General features: G+C 50.6%; 1 protein-coding gene across 2 annotated transcripts in view; it reads right to left on the reverse strand.

Moving 5' to 3' along the window:
- Positions 1-3,410: 3,410 nt before the first annotated feature.
- Positions 3,411-19,347, reverse strand: part of MAP3K9 (mitogen-activated protein kinase kinase kinase 9) — a 71,986-nt gene continuing 56,049 nt past the window's right edge. The window contains exons 5-12 of one of the 2 annotated variants that reach the window (XM_007469294.1): positions 19,134-19,309; positions 14,903-15,143; positions 13,042-13,164; positions 11,628-11,781; positions 9,069-9,137; positions 7,511-7,623; positions 5,493-6,299; positions 3,411-4,356 (exon numbers count right to left, since the gene is read on the reverse strand). In XM_007469294.1, the coding sequence (XP_007469356.1) occupies positions 3,872-4,356; positions 5,493-6,299; positions 7,511-7,623; positions 9,069-9,137; positions 11,628-11,781; positions 13,042-13,164; positions 14,903-15,143; positions 19,134-19,309 (2,168 nt within the window). In that variant the 3' untranslated portion in view covers positions 3,411-3,871. Of the gene's footprint in view, positions 4,357-5,492; positions 6,363-7,510; positions 7,624-9,068; positions 9,138-11,627; positions 11,782-13,041; positions 13,165-14,902; positions 15,144-19,133; positions 19,310-19,347 lie in introns of both variants that reach the window. The other variant, XM_007469293.1, reaches the window with a different exon arrangement.

Consider the following 19,347-nt stretch of genomic DNA (forward strand, 5'->3'; position numbering starts at 1 on the left):
GGAGGGCCTCTTTCCCTGTGGGGGAGGGAGCAGGCAAGAAGCCTCCAAAGCGGGGCTGTGAAGCAAGACTGTTGATACCACTTCAGGCCTAGATGCCCTTGGGGTGTCTTATGACGTCCCTGAGCAACTGTGGTCTGAGGGAAAAGGGGCCTTGTGAGGAAGCCCACACCATGACCCATGTCCCAAGGGCCAGCAGACCCTTTCCCAAGGATTCCTTCTGGAACCGGCCTGATTCCAGCCTCTAAACACATCAGACTTTGGGAATGACTCCAGGAAACAAGAGACCCCGAATCATCATCTGGATGCTGCCTCCAGCTCCCCGTCTCCCATCGCCCCTTCTGTAAGACACTAATGGTAGGACCATCAGCCTGACAAATTCGGTGGGGGAATTAGGAGGGATGCTTGTAAACACCAGGGGCTACGTAATGCAGTAGAAGAGCATGTGCCTGACCACCGTCCCCATCAGTCATGCTAAGCCAACCCCAAATCATTCCCCTCCCAGAAGCCAGAGGAAGTAGGCAAGTCCCCTAGAGGCAAAGGCGGTAAGAACTGCATTGTCGACTTCAGCAGTTTGTCCTATTCGCTGGCAGGGAGCCACGGGCTTCACGGACCTGCTCTGATGCACACTCTCTTGCCCTTGTGAGGGAAGCAGGTGATGGTTGCTTTTACAGGAAGGAAATTTGAGAGGGACTAAGAGACGAGCCCAAGGTCAGACAGCAAAAGCAGAACGGAGAACAGAGCCAATCTGTTCAGGTCTCAAGAGTCTGGTGCCCGACTCAGCAATCAGTCCAAGCAGCTTTTTAACTTGTCTTCACTTGAATCTTCATCTTTAAGCATTTTCCCTTCTCTACCAGTAAGTATAAGAAATGTAGAAGGCAAGTAATGTAATTTTGTAAAGGCCAAGAGGAAAGGTTAGCCCAATTCTGAGTCATCCAAATGCAAGGTACCACCACCACCACCACCACCACCACCATCGTCTTCACTACCAGACCTCCGGATACTAAAAGATGCAAAGATAAGAGCATCTGTCAAAGCCTCTTAGACATAACATATGAAAATAACTGGGACATCTACTCAGCCCCTGGCAGTGGCCTGGATCCCCAAGGACAGAGGACAGTCCTGTGCAAAATCAGTGGAAGGAACTGAAGGAGTCAAGGAGAAGGGGCAGAGAGCAGTATCTGTTTCCCATCACCATCTTCCATGTAGCAGCACCTGCCAAGAGGGGTGGGAAAGTGTCTGAGGAAAGGGAGAGGGGATCAGCTACTGCTGCTGCAGGGGTTTGATCCCCCACTCCCAGGCCTGCCCCTGCCCATGACCATGGAGACAAGGGAAGCTGAGTGGACAGAAAGCAACCCAAATCTGTTACTATACAGGATCCTTATCCCACCTGAGCCTTTGCCCCACAGAGAGAGTGTGGCAGGCAGGGGCCCCTCGGGGACCTGGTTTGGAGGAGCTGAGAGATGGTAAGTCCTCCATCTTCGTGGAAGTCCACAGAAGCACCTTCAGAATAACCCCGCTTCTGCTTCTTGCGGGTATAATCGCTCCCTTAGCAGACACCCAGCCTTCCCTTGTCTTCCCCTGGATGGATGAGGAAGAACCAGGTTCAACCTCTTACTTGGCGGCAGCGAGCCATCAGTCTACTCCTACACCAGTTACACTACACTTCCAAGACAGACGGCTGCAATCCAACAAAATGACAAAAAGCAGAAAATGAGCAAAGGAAGACTTCCTGCCTCCTTCCACAGAGCACTGTCCAGAGCCAGCATGGTCTGGACTACACTGTGTGCTGCACCCACCAGGGGGCCATTTAGTGGGGCCAAGGGTTTAGAGATGCGTAGCGGCTTAGGGCCTGGGGCCCTGGAGAGCCCTGGGAAAGGGCACAGAACAGGCCATCTGTGTCCCTCTCCCCAGCAGGAATGAAGGGGAGTCACGTGGTTGGCTGGAACTGCTGACGGGATTCACACGTCCCCCCTCCTGGCCGAGGAGTGGGGCATGGGGGCAAAAATAATCTCTTACGTACTGTCTTCGCTGAACAAAGAGACGGAGAGAGATGAGACGCAATAACAGAACCCTGGACAACAAAACCAACAGTGCCTCCCCGCCCAAGACTACACGGAACCCTTGAACCAAAGTGTCTGCCAGTGGGCTCGTAAAACAAAGAACTTGAAAGCCAAGGTGTCCCGTTTTGTCATCCCCAGGGCAGGACTTCTATTGTAGTTACAGAGCAGGCAATGACCAAATCCATCACTCGTGCCTGGATGGCTGCTCTCCTGTCCTGGCATCCAGGCAGCAAACGCAAGGAACCTGCAGGTGGTCCTCCAACACCTGCAGAGAAATAGTCCAGGGCAGAAGACAGTGGAGTGATGTGTAGAGTCTTGAGGGGGGAGGAGCGTGACCTACGAACTCTACTCCCATCAAGCTGTTATTCCCACGCAAAGACAACTGTTCACACTTGCTGCAGGAGCCTGAGGGTAAGAGGAACAGTGGAGATACACGTGAGAAAGCTCCAGAAGCAGCTCAACATTCAAGTTAAGGAAACAAATTCCAGAAAAGTCGGGGTTGGGCTCTGTTGTCCTTCCTACCCAGCTCATGGTCCAGAGCCCAGCAGGAGGGCTATCCGTGCACAGAGACAAGAGGCCTTGCTTGGTCTCCAGTGCTCGGAACTTGAAGGTTACTGTACATCAGGGGCTCACTGAGCACCTTACAGACATCATCACTCACCACATCCATTCACACAAGGAACTAAAAAGCACTCCGTTTTACTTCAAGGGCATGAGAAGGAATGCCCACAGTTCCAACTCTCAGGGTCCGGGCGGGACCCACCCCCATATGCTATTCTGGTGCAGTGCAGAGATATCTCCCCACCAAACACATAACCTGAAGTCCGCTAATTCCAGGGGTTGCAAGAAAGATCAAGGGAAGGGAAGAACATACAGATCAGATGACCAAACGGACAAACACAAGAACTTTGTCTCTGGTCTCAGAACTGTCACCAGTGAGTCTCCCTGGAAACTATTCCTGGGATGAGAGTGTGTTTGTATCAGAACCTGGTCTGACCACATCTGGACCCCAGGTAGGAGATGGGTGCCGTCAACAGGTGCTGGTTTCTGCCCTTCTTTGAGTGTTTACAAAAGGAGTGAGGACAGACAGACTCCGTTACCCTCTTTGCTGCAACTCAACTGTATTTCCTAACTCCCTCTCCACCCCCCCACCCCACCCCTGTCTCACAGAGGCAGGTCCCTACCACTGGGAGGCTCAAATGAATAAGTGGGGCGCCTGGAAGTGCAGTAGGTGGTGCTATAGCTCCATCAATTCCTGTGCCCGACACTGGGGCACTTACTTCGCCTTCAGTCCTCCGGCCGGCACCGAAGGGCTCAGGACACAGAAAAGCTCACATCTCACACCAAAGGAGATTCTGATTCATGAGTATCGGGGAAGAATGTGGAAGAGGTGCAAAATCAATCACAGAACATCCAATACTGGTGTTTGGAAAGGCTGAACTCAGGGCTAACAGAGGGAGCCCAGGAGGGCACACCCAGGGGGCTGAGGAGAGGGGGCAGCAGACAGATTCGGCTGAGGGACTCTGCAGGGTCACCTCGAAGGCAAGGAAGACTGTGGAGGGTGGAGGACATGCACGCACCCCTCCCTGCCCTACACAGCCACGGCCCCTCCAGTGGACCTGGGGAGAAGGGCCCTGCAGGGCACGAAGCCCTCTCAAGGGGCCCTGCTTCCATCCCTTCCATCTTCAAAGTGCATTATCAGTGCAAGAAGTAGGGCGGGAGCTCAGGGGGTCCAATTCTGAGACAGGGCTGTGCCAGCCGGCTCCTCCCATCTCCTGCTTCCCCCTTGCCCGCCCCCAACCCTTTTCGTGCTAAGACCAGAACTCTTGCTGGATCTCGTAAGGGGCAGGCCTGTGTGTGTTCAGTGCGGCTCTGCACAGCGGCACGGTGCCGTCCTGACTCTGGCCCTCCGCGTCCAGGTCCAGAAGCGTCCGCTCGGCGGGTGGCAGCGGCCCCGCCTGGAAGGGGGGCAGGGCTGGCAGCCCAGGCCGCTCCTCCACGGTGCTGCTGCTGCTTGCCAAGCAGGAGTCCAGGTTGCTGGGCGTCTCCGTGCTGGAACTGTTGGCTGGGGAGGCGCTACGGGCGTGGCTGGGAGACACGAACCACCAAGGGTCCAGTCGCTGCCGGTTGGCAGAAGGACGCGGCCGAGGCAGAAACTCCAGGGTCTTGGGTCTCTCCAAGGCAGAGTCCTGCTGTGTGTTCCAGCGCCTTGGGGTCGGGGGAAAGACCACATTGGGGTCGGGGAGACGGGGGAATTCACCTGGGTCTCGGCTGGGGCTGGGGGTTTTCAACATTCCTGGTCAAAGAGACAAAGGGAGAGGCGTTCGACAATGGCACCACACTTCTGGGCCACACACGCTGCTCCCTCCCCACCTCGCCGGGTCCCCGTCCACTCGGGATAACGAGAATTACGAGCGCCTACTATTTTTCATGCAGTGTGCTGGCAGGCACTGGGGATGTAACAGTGAACTACAAGGCCACGGTCCCTGTATCTGATAATAATGGGACACACGGGGCTCGTATCTGTCATGAAACAACTTGAGGAAATGTCTGTTCATTCGCACTTCATCCATTTAATAAACGTGTGACAGGAACAAAGCTAGGTGTCAGAAATCTAAAGACGAGTAATCCAGGGGCCTCTTTTCCCACAGAGGCCACACCTATCTGATTGTAACAAAAAAAATCTAAGCAGGGGAACGGCAAGCTGGATGGTCAGGTACTATTGTCGCTCACGCTCAAATCTCACTGAGAGGGTATTGCCATGTTCTCTTCTCCTAGGGGATCCGAGGTGGTTTCTAGGTCAGACTGCGGTGTTCTAGGGCGCAAGGGACAGGGTGGGGAAGGCCCAGGGTGACAGTGCACGTCAGGGTGTGCTGGACGTCAGACGGAGAAGGCGAGCGCGTGCACCGGCACAGCAGTTCACCTGGACACATCTCCACGTCTGAGCGATGGGATGAGTGACTAAGGGATGAGTGGTGGAGGGCGTGATGCCCGGGCGGAAGCTTGCCTTCTGAGAGTGTCTGGACTCACGCTGTAACGAGAGGCAAGAGCCCAGCTGTGTGGCCGAAAATACCCTCCTGTGTGCAGGGCAGAATTGCTCTCGGTAACTGCAGCCTCCTCTTCAGGGAACAAACAGAGCTGGACTCCTGCCCTTGTCCTGAAAGCACCGCGCCGCACACTCCCAGACCCAGGGCCTGAGCATCCCACCGGAGTCCTGATGGGATTCTTCCCAGAGCCTGCCTGTCTGCTCTCCCTCCTCAGGGAAGACCCCCCGAGGCACAGGACGGAGAGAAGTCGGCCACCTCCCGCGGCCCAGAGCGGCCTGTCTTGACTGGCTGAGCCAGAGGAGGAACGGAGCTGACCCCGATATCCCCACTCCCGGGGGGGAGCACGAAGGCAGGCAAGAGGAAGGAGGGGGCGGGCAGGCCTCACCTGCTCCAGGGCTGGGGCTCAGCCCATTGCTGGAGGGGCTCCTGCTGGCTCGAGGGGCCGCCGGCTTGAGGGCCCCATCGGAAGGAGTCCGCCGGTGAGCGCTGGGCTCAGCGCGGGGGGCCGTGAGGGTGACGTGGGTGGGGGTCAGGGACTGCCTCGGGTCTCGCTTGAAGCGCTCCACTCGGACATCGACCAGGGGATTGCGGGTGCAGGGGCTCAGGGGTGGGGCCTCCCCGGGGCTGACGGGCATCTCGTACACCACAATCTCATCACTGTCAGAACGCAGCAGGGAGCGCGTGGAGTTGCACTCGGAGATAGAGGACAGCGAGAGCAGTGTGAGGGAGGCAGAGGGGTCTCCTAGCAACAGCGCGGGCTCCTCCTTCTTGCAGAGCTTCCGGGATGGGGGGCTGGTGCTCGGGCGGGGGCGGCTGGCTCTCTGGAAGAGGCCCTCGCGCCTCTTCTTCTCTTCCCGGGCTGGCGGCTCAGGCTCCTCCGGCGGCAGCAGCTGGCACTTGCCAGCTTCCAGCAGGTCACAGCCGAGGCCCGTGGCTGCCAGGACGGCCCCACAGCCGAGCAGAGCCACCTCACAGCGGCGGTGGTGGGGGCCGCCCCGCTTGAGGCTGTTGGTCGGCGTCAGCTGAGGGGTACTGGTGGCCGAGTTGACTGGGGTGGGCTCCTCGTGGACGCCGTCGCCGGCGGGGCCGTCCCCATCCTCTCCACGAGGGAATGGGATACAGAGGTAGGACTGGCTGGGTGACGGCTGTGGACGACTCTCCCCACTCCGTGGACCTTCGCTGTCCTCGTCCTCTGCGGAGACGAGAGGAGTGGAGGGGGAACAGAAAATGGGAACGAAGCGGCAAGAGTAAGAACCTGGCCCTTGTCGCCAACCCCAGGCCCCTGGCCTAGTGCCAGGGGTGCAGACGTTGAACAGTCTGAGGTGCAGGACAAAGAACCAACAGGACTTCATGCCTCCACGCTCAACTGTGACCAATGTGGGGAAATCACTCTCCACTCCACAGCCTGTTTTCCTATGTGCAGAAAAGACGATCTGCCAATTTGCTCCTTCTGTCGTAGGGACCCTCAACACAAGAAGTGCGGTATGAGTTTCCTAGAACAGACAGATCCCTAATTATTTTACAACTTGAAACTGGAAGGGACCTTGGATTTTTAGAATAATGGCCTACAGACTTAAGACCAGCGTCCTGCAGGACGTCCCTGGTGGCCCAGTGGTTACGACTCCGCACTCCCAAGGCAGGGGACCCAGGTTCGATCCCTAGTCAGGGAACTAGATCCCACACGCATGCTGCAGCTGAGAGTTCGCCTGCCCCAACTAAGGAGCCCACGAGCCACAACTAAGGAGCCGGCAAGCCGCAACTAAGGAGCACGCCTGCCGCAACTAAGAGCTGGTGCAACCAAAATTTTAAAAAAAGAAAAAGACTAGTCTCCTGCAAAGGATTAGAACCCCCTGCGTGGGTGAAGGCCCATCTACTCTATGGACTGACTTATTATGATTTTGGAATTCTAGAGCGAAGAGTACTTTCTGAGAGAGCCTGGGGAAGGCCTTACCCATTCAGTAATCACAGGGCAACACTGGAAAAGCTTCCTTGGAGGAACACTGTGGTGTCTCCTATCACCGGCTCCCATTCTGTGGACTCCCCACATTAAAATACACAGAAATAGACCCAGGAAAGGAAACTGCCTGATTCCAGGCCTCCCCGTTCTTCACTGCCCGATTCCAGGCCTCCCCGTTCTTCACTGCCCTAAGGAGACTACAACTGGCCCCTTGGGATAGGAGGCCAAAGGCAGGTTCCATGGCAGCAGTAGTGATTTGAGAAGACTCAATGGAATGAGGGTAGAGCAAACGGAGAAGGAACAAGCGGGGCGGGGGGGACCAGGAGTTGAGAAAAAGAGGAAACAGCCCTCTGAAGCAGTACTAGGGGTCCTTAAAGAGTCCGAGAAGCTTGGCCAAGAATTCCCTGAGGGAACAGGAGGAGAATCAAGACAAAGGCAGTACTTACCCATCTCCATAAGGCTGGTGAACCCTGGCAGGGCTGGACTATTCCTCGGCCCCTTCCCCAGGTTGGGGGCACTGGACGACCACTGTTTGTATCCATCTACCAGGGACTTGAGGCTGAGTGAGAGGAAGTGAGGAAACTGTGAGAACTGGTTACTTCCTTTACCCTCAGCTCCCTGGGCCTATGGAAATGCCTCTCCCTGTCTGCTTGATTACAGCAAAGCCCAAGAGCCTCGGGGTATAGGCAACAAGCCTTACTAAGCCCACCCGCTTCCTTAGCAAAAGTGCACATGCTCTAGGGAATGAAAAGCAGAGACATAACCCACCCCTCACATGCTGCTATGGAGCTGCGGGAAGACCTGCTGGGCAGGCTGGCAAGAGGAGAGCGAGAATAAGGACTGCCCGGCACTGGCCAGGGTCTTGCCGAAGCCCAACTTAAGGGAGAGGCAATCACTCCGCAGGCGCTGACTACAACACACTGGCGACATTAGAAAAACTGCAGTGCTGAGATCTGCAATGCAAGGCAAGCACCGGGCAATGAGCTAGCAGAGATGGGCCAGGCCAGGCCACTCCACTCACACCCTTTCTCAATTTCTCCTTCCAAGCTTACGGCATGCTCAGGCAACTTTCAAAGCCATCCACGTTTCAAAAACAAAAATCAACCAACAAGGCTGCACCAACCCAGTGCACTTTGGGACAGACCTATGTGGGCAGTACATAATGCTGGACTCGAACCCTCGGTTTGTCTGGGAATGGAGAGGAAAATGACAGGCGCTTGCTTTCAAAACGCTGTCATCAGCTCACAGTGGCAAGCCAGTAACTCCAAGGTCACTGACTGGGTACCCCGCCAACTCTCTTATAGGACAGGGGCATCAAAGGCCCAGAAGCACTGGTCTTTCCCCTAAAGGACAGTAAAGAAGGAGGACTGAGGAATCTGTGGGCTGTGACTGCCCTGGAGATACCAGTATATAACCAGGGGTGGCTCTCATTTTAGGGCTAGAGAGAGAGCCATTCAACTAAAGCCCACTCTTCCCAGCCCATCTTGAGGGAGGGAGAAGAACCAACGTTTTCCCTGACTGCAGGCCTCTGCCTCAAGTGCTATCAGGAATAACACTGCATTAAAGTACCTCCCAGCCACCAGTGGTGTCAACCAAAATACACAGCCAGAGAGAAGCGTGCTGCCCAACCCACAGCCTGAGACTTCTCACTGGAAGTCTTATAACATCACCTCCAGCCCTGGGTCCAAGGAATCCAGATCAGCAGAGTCAAAGCCAGTGCTGACGACCAAAGGATAAACAGCCATGGACTGTCTCCCTATAACTAAGGATTCTGGGAGAATCCCAACAACGGGAGTGGTCAGGGGAGCAAAGGAAACGTCAAGTCAGACCAACACAGGAATTTTCCCAAGGTGCACGATGGTACCGCTTCCAAAAGAAAAAAAGGAAGTCAGCATGGCCCTGGCCATAATGAGGCTTGATTCTGCGGAGTGCGCTGTGAGGACAAGGAAACGGAGGGAGGGTCATTACCAGTACATGTGATGAGAGGGTGAAGATTAGACTCACCCCAAGTGGAAATGTGGAGATTCTGATGGGGTACTTAAACCATTAGCTTTCTCACGTCTCTGAGGGGATCTTCAATGAATAAAGAGAATCAGTAGCAGGTAACAGTGGGTACATGCAGCTCAGCCTCTCCCACGTGAGAACCCTCAAGGCTGGGCTCCAGCCATGTCGCCAGCTGCCCTCCCCTTGTCTGGTCAGCAAAGCCCCACACCATGAAGGAATCTTAACAAGATGACCATGCCGGAACTACCACAGGCCCGGGACCTCCCAATCTGTGGGACAAACATTGCTGGGCAGCCACAGCTTAATTACAGGGGGCTTGTGAATCCATAGATCCCCGCTGTCTACAGACAGTGCATATGTTTCCTACAGATATGTACTATTTTTTTAAAGGATGGAGATGCAAATTCACTTAGCATTACTGAATTCAATACAGCTTTTTGTCATTACATATTTTCTTCAGTCAACAGGGACTAACATTAGACATAGTATCATATAGAGACTCTCAAAATTTTCTGACATGGAAGAGGTCTTTTCTTGAGACTGGGTGGATTTTCCTTATTTCTTCAGTAGGAACTGAGAATCATGAAAAATTAAGTCACATATTTTGAACTGCTTCAAAAGTTTTGAGGGCAAATCTATGTAAGTTAATGTAATGTAAGAAAATTCCAAAGTTAATGTTTTGTGTAATGTGAAATGCAGTTAATTTACTAGCAAGACAAAAAAATACCTTTAAATGAAGCAGAACCAGAGAAACTATTGGGATCCATAGCCAACCTGGTAAAGCCTATCTGGAAACACACTAATGTCAGAAATACCAAGGGACTCAGGGTGATGGAGTTCCTCAGGCCCAGCTCAATCTTACTTCTAGCCACGGCTCAAAGGACAAACTGAGGAGGGCTTGTACCTACAGAACTTAGTATAGCAGAGCAACCTGCAATCCCCGGAGGACTCAATCACTGTATTCTTTTTTTTTTTGCGGTACGCGGGCCTCTCACTGTTGTGGCCTCTCCCGTTGCGGGAGCACAGGCTCCGGACGCGCAGGCTCAGCAGCCATGGCTCACGGGCCCAGCCGCTCTGTGGCATGTGGGATCTTCCCGGACCGGGGCATGAACCCGCGTCCCCTGCATCGGCAGGTGGACTCTCAACCACTGCACCACCAGGGAAGCCCAATCACTGTATTCTTATACAGCTTAGGCAGTCTGCCCTACATATCTAAAGAGTCTGTTCTAAGGTAGCTAGTGATTTCCAAAGCCTGGCTTCAAAGAGTCCATCCTTCATGAACCAACCTGTTATTTTCACCTTCAGCACAGATCTGACATGGGGAAGTAAATTTTGGACATGAAATCGTAGTATTCAGAGAAATACCAAGGCTAGTTACAGGTTCAGGGCACCTCTAAGTCTAATGGTCAACCTTAGAAGCTCTTTGAAAAGCCACTAAAAAGGATGAAGGGGGCTACTGCTTATCCTCCCACTTGGAAAAGTCAAGAAATATGGCTCTAGATTCTAACACAAGAATAAGAAGTATATCTCATGATATGCATTCTTCGAGTATGAAGGAGAATTGCATGAGAAGCACGGACGAAATCATGAGAGCAAGTATTTACATATGCTTACTACGAGCCAGCCCATCTTCTAGGGACTTCCCAAATATGAGCTTATTCATGATCAACTCCATGAGGTGGGTATGGAGAGAATCCCCATTTGATAGATGAGAAAGCATAAGGTCCCACAGCTGGGCATGGAGGAGCCAGGATTCACACCCCGGCAGCCTGGGCTCAGCAGCCATGCTCTTCACTACTGCACTACAAGCAACTCGTCTGTCAAGAACTAGGAACCCTGGGTCACAAGCCCACAGTGAGAACACAAGCACATCCAAGGCACCAGGGCGTGCCACGTGCTTTGCCTAGAGGGGCCACTCATACATGGTAGGTGTGGCTAGTGGGTGGGGTCATAAGGAAGCGCTAGTGGCCCCGGAGTCACCTCCAACTGCACCTCCAGGGCTGGGTTATTCTGCCTGCCCCTGCTTTAGGATGAGCCTCCATTCAAGGGGCGTGTCACCTCTGTCCTTCCTTCTCTCTCCTCTGGGCAGACGTTTTAAGGGGAAGAGCCAGGCTCACTCAGGCTGAACTCCTCACACGTAGTGAATGCTTGGGCTACTTGCTCCTCTGAACAGGAGGCCTCCAGGGCTGGGAAAACTGTAACTCATGGGCTAAATCCTGCCCATCCCTTGTTCTTGTACAGTTTTACTGGAACACAGCCATGCTCGTTCATTTACATATTGTCCATGGTCTGTGGCTGCTTCTGTACTACCACAGTGGGGCTGAGTAGTTACTACAGAGACCACGTGGCCCACAAAGCCTAAAATACTTACTATCCGGCCCTTTATGGAAAAAGTATGCCAACTCCTGTCCTAGGAGCTTCCAGGGAACAAGGAGATTGGAAAACCCTATTGTCAAGATCAAGAAGCGTGTCATTTCTCTGAATGCAGCGAAACACGCAACAGAGAAAAAGGTATTCCACATCATATTTTTAAAGGATTTCCCATCATCTGGCTCTTACCCTTCGTCTCCTGACGCAAACTCCTTCTGACCAAGTGTGCCTGGCCCCCACGTCCGTCCCTTCTTCTTGGGGGCCCTCTTCTCGTCCTCTTCCCCCTCCTCCTTGGGGACGACACAGCTCCGGCCCCAGGTTTTGCTGCTTTCGCCTGGTGTCACTGTGAATAACAAAGGTCGAACGGGAGCTGGAAAGCCGAGAGGTCCCCCCAAACTAGACTCTCCCCAACCGGACATGCACACTCACATAATTGGATCTGCGGGGGATAGTCAGACCTTGTCAAGAACTCTGTGCCCGAGTGGAGCCTGCCAGGCAAGTAAAGGAGTTCCCAGCCACCATTCACTCAGTGCTTTCAAAGTACCAAACGTGAGAAAACCTCCCAGATTCTCCAGAGTCCAGCATAAAGTGGGCACTCAGGCCGGCCAGTCACCAGAGCTCCAAGCAGACCTGACTTCGGGAACATGTTTTGTTGCCGGGGACTGGCTTGGGGGGCGAGGTGGCGGGTGAGGAAGCAGGTGAGAGATAAGGGGTAAAGGAAGATGTAGAAGTGAAGACATTTTGGTAAGAAAGTGCTGGAAAGGAAGAAAGTGAGGAATTCAACACTGTAGAGAAGGAAGTCAGGGGTAGGAGAGGGGGAAGGAACAGGCCTGGAGAAATGTAACAGATAGGAGAGGAGGTGCCTTCTTCTGACCCTGATACCTTAGAGCAAGGGTTGAAAGCCAAATGCTTCAGAGACTGGCCTTATATCATAAATGGACGGAGTGACCCAGTTACCAGAAAACAGGGAGTTGAGGGGACTGAGGCAAAATACAGAGCATATGAAAAAAAGAATCCACTGATTTGATTTGATTTTTCAAGGAAATCCAGGTCTTGGGGTTTTTTTTGATGAAATCTCTCTATCTTTAAATTAGGGCATACACACACTTTACATATATGCATATATGTGTGTTTGTATAAGTTCTTTTTAATAAACACCGTCATAAAATAAAATTGGTTCGGATTCGGCCCATCACAAAGTAGCTGGCAAGTTTACCTTGGAACCTACACTTTGACAAAGCCCTTTCCTGGGAAGTATGGAAAAGAAAAACCACGATGCCCCAAACATGGCAGCGAGTGCACAAGGTCCCCAGGCCAGGGCACCCTCATCGCATCTCAGATTGCTTTGTAATTCACTAAAGAGCCCGCTGATACCCACAAACCCCTGTGCTGGTATCTCACTAAGAGTGAAAGGGTCAAGGTCATGGAGAGACGAGGTGGGGGGTAAGGGTCTGCGTACACATGTGCATGTATATACATATTGTGGAGGAGAGGTGGCAGAGTTATGGACGGAGACAGCCTGGACCAGTTGGTGGCTGGACAGAGCAGGGGACAGGTGCCCCTGGTGTGTTATGGCCCCGACTAATTTAGGAAACAGCCTCACACTGGATGGCTCGCAGGCGAGGAATGATGGTGGGGCTTGCAGGAGGACTAGAGCGGCTGTTGATGAGACTCTTCCTTTTATCCATGGTGGGCGAGGCCTGTACCGTGAACTTGTGCTGGAAATCTGCTTGGGGAAAGACAAACAGATGCGTGTACATTAGAATTTTCCCATTCTCAAATTCCTATGAGCTACAAGGATATATACTGCAACACAGGGAATACAGCCAATATTTTATAATAACTATAAATGGAGTATAACCTTTAAAAATTGCGAGTCACTATGTTGTACACCTGAAACTTGTGTAATATTGTACATCAACTATATCTCAGTTAAAAAAAAAATTCCTATGAGAGAACTGACACTTCCTGGCAGACTTGAGGGACAGGTCCTATTTCCTGAGAAGCTCCTTTTCACCTGGGAAATGTTCTCTTTCAGAATCATTTCTTTTTCCCATAGGGACATGGCAAGATGGACGTATGAAGAGAAGGAAACTTCATTACCCAAGTGAACTTCGTTATACGGTTTTCATAAAGCCGTCTATATAATGTACATATGTCTACATAATGTATATAGGTGTAGCAAGTACGTGCTTAGAATAGTTTTTAAAAATATCATGAGACCTTGTCGATCATTCTAGGAAATCTAACTTAAAATTCTCCATCTCATACAGTCTATCCGTACACGCCTCCTTTTCTCAGGGACCAAAGCAGGGAGACTGATGCTCCTCGATAAGTGCGGGGTAACAGGACTAACCCACAGAACCTGGGGAAGTGAGGGAGATGCGGTTAATGGTCCAAATTCTGATGTATTCCAAAGGCATTTACAGCGTACATGAGGAATGTAAAATGTACATTCTCTCAGTTTCTGAGCTTCATTCTCCCCATCTATCAAAAGGCTATAAAAAAGATCTGCGTGTTTGCACCTAGGTCTCCCCTCTAGACTGTGATCTCCCTGTAGGTGAGCTCCATGGCTTTTCTATCTGCTTCCTTAGCACACAGCAAGATGCTGGCACGTGCCAGATGCTCCAGAGGTGCTTAAAGACTCTGTGTTGCCTGAAAAGAAAGAAATGTGCAACGACACATTCACTGAATTTCACTAGATGGATTCTCTTGTCTGTACCTAAGCCACCATCCCAGTGCTTAAAATCATCCACTACTACTCCTATTATGCCATTTCCCCTTGGTTCCTTATCCTTCTAATAAGCTTGCTTCCTGGGGCCTTACAGACTCAGGATACAATGAACTTTATTTACATAACACACGCTTGAGTACTTACCTCCCTCGTGGGTACATTATGCCCCGCAGAGATTCTAATTCATAGTTTCATATTTCTCTGCATTTTCTCAGGGCTGTACCTACTGCAAATGTACCTTTGTTCAGCTAATGTGTTTCTGAAAGGTTATGTGTAAATCAAATTCTTAAACGTTCATCCTAATCTCAACTGCACACAGAGAGCTAATTATTTACAGAAACCCTGAGATGAGTTATTTTGCAGACTCACACGCACATACACACATACCCTGGGATTTTTTTCCCCCAGTGACATATTCCTTCTCCAGGTTTGCCTATAGTGAGATGTGCCTGTGTGCACGGCCGTGCTTCTAGCAGCCTGCTGCCAGGCCTGTCACACTCACGGCCTTCCCCTCATATTCTGTGTGTAGTCACACTACAAAATCCCCCTGGAAGGCGGAAGCTTTCCAGCAGGCCAGGCTTTCCACGGAATAGAATGGACCTTCCTAAACCGGCTCCGTGATGAGCCCTGGGGTCTCACGTTTCCGAGCTCAGTCCCTGGCTCCCATAGAACCCCTGCCACACCACCCCCTCGGTCCATTCCCACTTCCCCCACGTCCCCGGCCACCAACCGGAAGGGAGGCTGATGCGGTTTCCATCCTTGAGCTTCAGTCGGTTCTTCCTGAACTTGCCCTTGCGTTTCTTGACCCGGGGCTTCTCCTGGCACAGCTGGTGGATGATGATGTGGAGCTCCCGCTGCAGGATGTCGATCTCCCGCTCGGCCAGCTCCCGCTCCCGGCGCCGCAGCAGCTCCTCCTGGTTTTTCTGCTGGAGTGCGGCCCGCGTCAGCTCCTCCTCCCAGGTGTGCAGCTCCTGCCAGGCAGGTAGAACCATGGCGGGGGGGTGGGGGTGGGGGTGTGTGTGGCCAGTGGTCCGTGCAGAGGGGGCTCACCCCTGGGGGGACCAGTGCTCACAGCAGCCTGGACAGCTCTCCTCTGACGCCCCACGCTTCAGTCCCTGGCGGAGGTGGGGGCTCAATAGCTGGCTGGAAGATGAACACCTGACCACCGCAAATGGAGGCCAGGCAGGCTCCGAAGAGCCATCCCGAGGATACAGCTAGAGGAGCCACAGGCCAAGCCCTGGAGACGGGGGCTGACAGTTCCCTGTGCCCCTTGATTGACTGATTAAAATTACCTGTGACCAGGAAAAACGATGGCGTTTGGGTAGAAAATATAATCGTATACTCAAATTTTACAGATTTGGTTCTATTTTGATTTTTTCTTTCTGTTACATAAAGGAAAGTTTTTTAAAACCAGAGCCAACTTAATGTGATCTAGCTTAAAATGTGCGTGCTGTAAATGAATCACCCTCCAGGCATCGCCTAACATTCAAATGAAAATAAATATATTTCCAGGGTGGCTGTTCAAAAGGTTCGTGAGGCGTGTCATCTACATCTTTGTTCACCTGGTGAGTGAATCCACTGAGCGTGTGGTTTAAACTTGCACCTTAACTTAAAGGACAACCATTTGCTCTGGAAGGCTGGGGACAGCACAGCAAAGAGAAGAGGGAACATTTCCTGAAGTCTCTGCCAGGCACTTTCTCTAGAAGGTGGGCAGAACCTCTTCCCTCCCTCCCCTTTTTCCTCCTGCATGAATTTACAAAGGAACTCACCATGGAATTCCTGGAAAGAGGTGGGGGCTTATGGTATCAGGAAACAGGGGAGAGCCCAGGAAAGAGAACAAAGCATGCATATAAAATTTAAACATGTGGACTCTAAACTGTTAACACTGGTTACCGCAGGCCTAGCAGGCCTAGGATTGAAGTTGGGTGGAGGCAGAGGACTAAAACTTAAGAAGCTTTCATGTCAACAACCTGAGAGAACCATGTCTAAAAAGGGAGAAGTTTTCTTCAATAAAGTAGCCAGAGCAACACTTCTGTGGTTGAAATTCAAAATTCTCAATGAAATGCTCCCCTATAAGAAGTCATTCCGGACTAGAACAAAATATAGAAATGGAACCCAGGGCTAGAAAAAAGTATGTGAACACATATCGGGGGAAGCAGAGCAGCAGGCAGAGAGCAGAAGAGAAAACAAACAAAATGGGAATAAAGTATTCTGATGAAAGGAGTTTTCCACTCAACTTGCCTTCTATTCTCAAGAGTATATGAAAATGACCATAAAAATGATAGAAAGGAGAAAAATGAGAAGAGGACGAGCACCTTGAAGGTTGTCTGGTACGTGGTAGGTCCTCAGTAGTTGCTGATTAACTGCTGAGTCGATGAATGAATGAGAGAAAGAAGGAGGAGGAGACAGAAGACAATTTTATAAATGCAGGTCCTTCTTTATGGGAACATGGATTCATCACAGTGCCTGAGAAATGAGCTTGAACTTTTGAACTTCTCCTTCTCTGATGAAATAAGCCCCAAATAAGCCCCAAAGATTAATTGTTGTGCGCCCTCCACATTTTTGGCTTCCCAGTCCCACCGCTTTGTTTTCACCATCAGAACAAAAACACATAGAAGATTCAGAAAGATTATTCCTGGTTGGTTATTTTGCTGCTAAATGGGAAAGCTGAAAATTAGTTCGAGCTAATCTCAGCCTTCCTAAGTCCTCTCTCTTGCATGCTCTTGTCTAAGGGATGACTTGCGTTTAAGCTCCTTCCTTTAAGGGAACTTGAACCCCAGCCCAGAGACCAACCCATCCTCACATACACAGAAGCAGTAGTAGGTTGAGAGAACCTGAAGAATGAATCACATGGGAAAACAGGACATTTATGGAGTTCTCAACTATGGCACCATATACCTGGGAACCCTCCAGCGTGGTAAATCCCCTTCTTGCGAAACACCTATTTGGGTATCAACTCCATAGTATGCAAATCACATCTTCCACATACAATGATTTAAGAGGAATCTCTCCAGAGAGAAAGCTAATGAGCTTTCTTGCCCAACTCCAAGCCTCATAATGGAGAGGTATCACAGCATGGGTGTTAAAAGCAAGGACTCTGGAACAAAGTAGCTGATGTGTGGCCTTGAGCAAGTTACAATGGGCATCACATGTTATGTGGAGTTAATAGCACCAATATCACAGGACTGTAACACATAGGCAATTATTACCTTATTATGCAAGATTACGTAAGAATTCATATAAATTACTCATAACAGAGCATGGCAAATAGCACATGCTCTACAAATGTTAGCTATGACGAGAATTGGTTTGACTTTTTCTAGTAACTACCTCCTGACAAAATCCAACTTTCATTTTTCTTATTGGCTGGTACCCTTATAATTTCATCAATCAAAAGAAATAACCACGGAACTATATTCAATATCCTGTGATAAACATAATGGAAAAGAATATGAAAAAGAATGCATATATATATATATATATATATATATATATATAATAAATAACTGAGTCACTTTGCTGTATAGCAGTCAATTAACACAACATTGTAATTCAACTATACTTCAATAAAAAATAAATTTAAAAAACGAAAAAGAAATAACCAGGAGTCAGTGATTCAGCAGTCTCAAAAAAGGCCAGGAACTCTGGGGTTCTTCTAGTTGGAACAGAACTAGTAATTGGGACAGTCTCTTTTAATCATTCTGCTCAATGGTCAGTACAGATCCACCCCTCTCTCCCCCTGGGTCCCTAAAGAATTGTCATAAGCTCACTGCATCCCCCTGCAGAATGCTCCTTGACTTGCCAAACAGCACAAGCAGTGCTATGTTGCATCAAAAGAGTTATGTCTTCAAATCAGCTCCAGAAATGAATTTTAAGTCCTTTGTTTAACAGGGAAACGATGATATTGGAAAGAAAATGGTTTTGGAATCAGAAGACCCCAGTTCAAGATTCTGCCTCCTCACTTACTAGCTGTGTGACTTTAGACGGACACTGACCCTCAGCTCTGAGATGAAAAAGTTAATAACACCTGCCCTACATGCTGGCAGCAGGGGCCATAAGACTCCTGGATGAAATGGGTGAAGAGGTCTCATCAGACCTTTCAGGTGAAAGAACTGGGAAGCCATAAAGATAATTTTAGATTCTACTATTATTATACTGCTTCCCAAATTTCCACAGAGGGGAACGAGAAGGGAAAGAAGAAATTAACCAAGTCTATCCATGGACATCCCTCGTGCCCCTAGCCACTGGCCCCGCAGGATAAACAACATAACTACTTTGATTAGCTTCCCTCTGTGTGATGCTGACTGCTAGCCAGACACTACGGGCATAGAGAGGGGCCATTTAAGGAATGGTCTCCAAAACAAAAAGGCAGATCTCTAATGGGCTATGAGTCTCTGAACACCTCAGTTGGTTCAGCCTTTGAGCCCTTTTCATAAAAACATGAAAAATGCCAAACAACTTCAGACTCATGGTACTTTTAGCCCATATGCTGTTTCTGATTCTGATCCCCAAAGACACTGGCAGGATGCTCTGATAATTGCTCTCAGTATGGAAGTATCCCTACATCCAGTTAAACCCCTTCTACAAGTCCACTGTAGAACAAAGAGAGCTTTCTAGAACGCTCTCGTATTTCCAGCCGGCGGGGCGAGACACCCTGCTGGTACTTGCCCAGCCGGGCTCCTCCTCCAGTTTGGACAATGCAGTAGATACTCTGCAAGGACAGCTTTGGACTCATGACTCCCCCCCCACTTATTCCTGCCACATCCCAAAAAGAAACAAAAATTCTCGATCGTCTCAGGTCACACCTGAGGCCTGGAGAACTCTCCATGTAAAGCCAGGAAGGAAAAAGCTGCTCTGTTGCCACAAACCAAGCAGGAACGTGGTCGTGTCAGAATCGGTCCAGAGGCCCCAGTGGAGAATATCCACTAATTCAATGCATGCCTTTTGCTTCCCTTTCTTACCTTTTCTTTGGCCCTGAGTTGGTCAAACATCTCCTGAATCTCATGTTTCCAGTCATCCTGCAGGCAGTGGAAAGAGTCCTTGGGCATTTCAAAGAAACCAGACTCCTCTATGGTAGTTAGCTGGTCCAGGATATTCGTGAAAGATGGTCGTGAATGAGGGTCAGGATTCCAGCAATCTGCATGGGGCACATGAGTCAGCAGGAAGCATTAGCGG

Source organism: Lipotes vexillifer, unplaced genomic scaffold (assembly GCF_000442215.2).
Source record: "Lipotes vexillifer unplaced genomic scaffold, Lipotes_vexillifer_v1.1 scaffold684, whole genome shotgun sequence".
NCBI classification, from domain to species: Eukaryota; Metazoa; Chordata; class Mammalia; order Artiodactyla; family Lipotidae; genus Lipotes; species Lipotes vexillifer.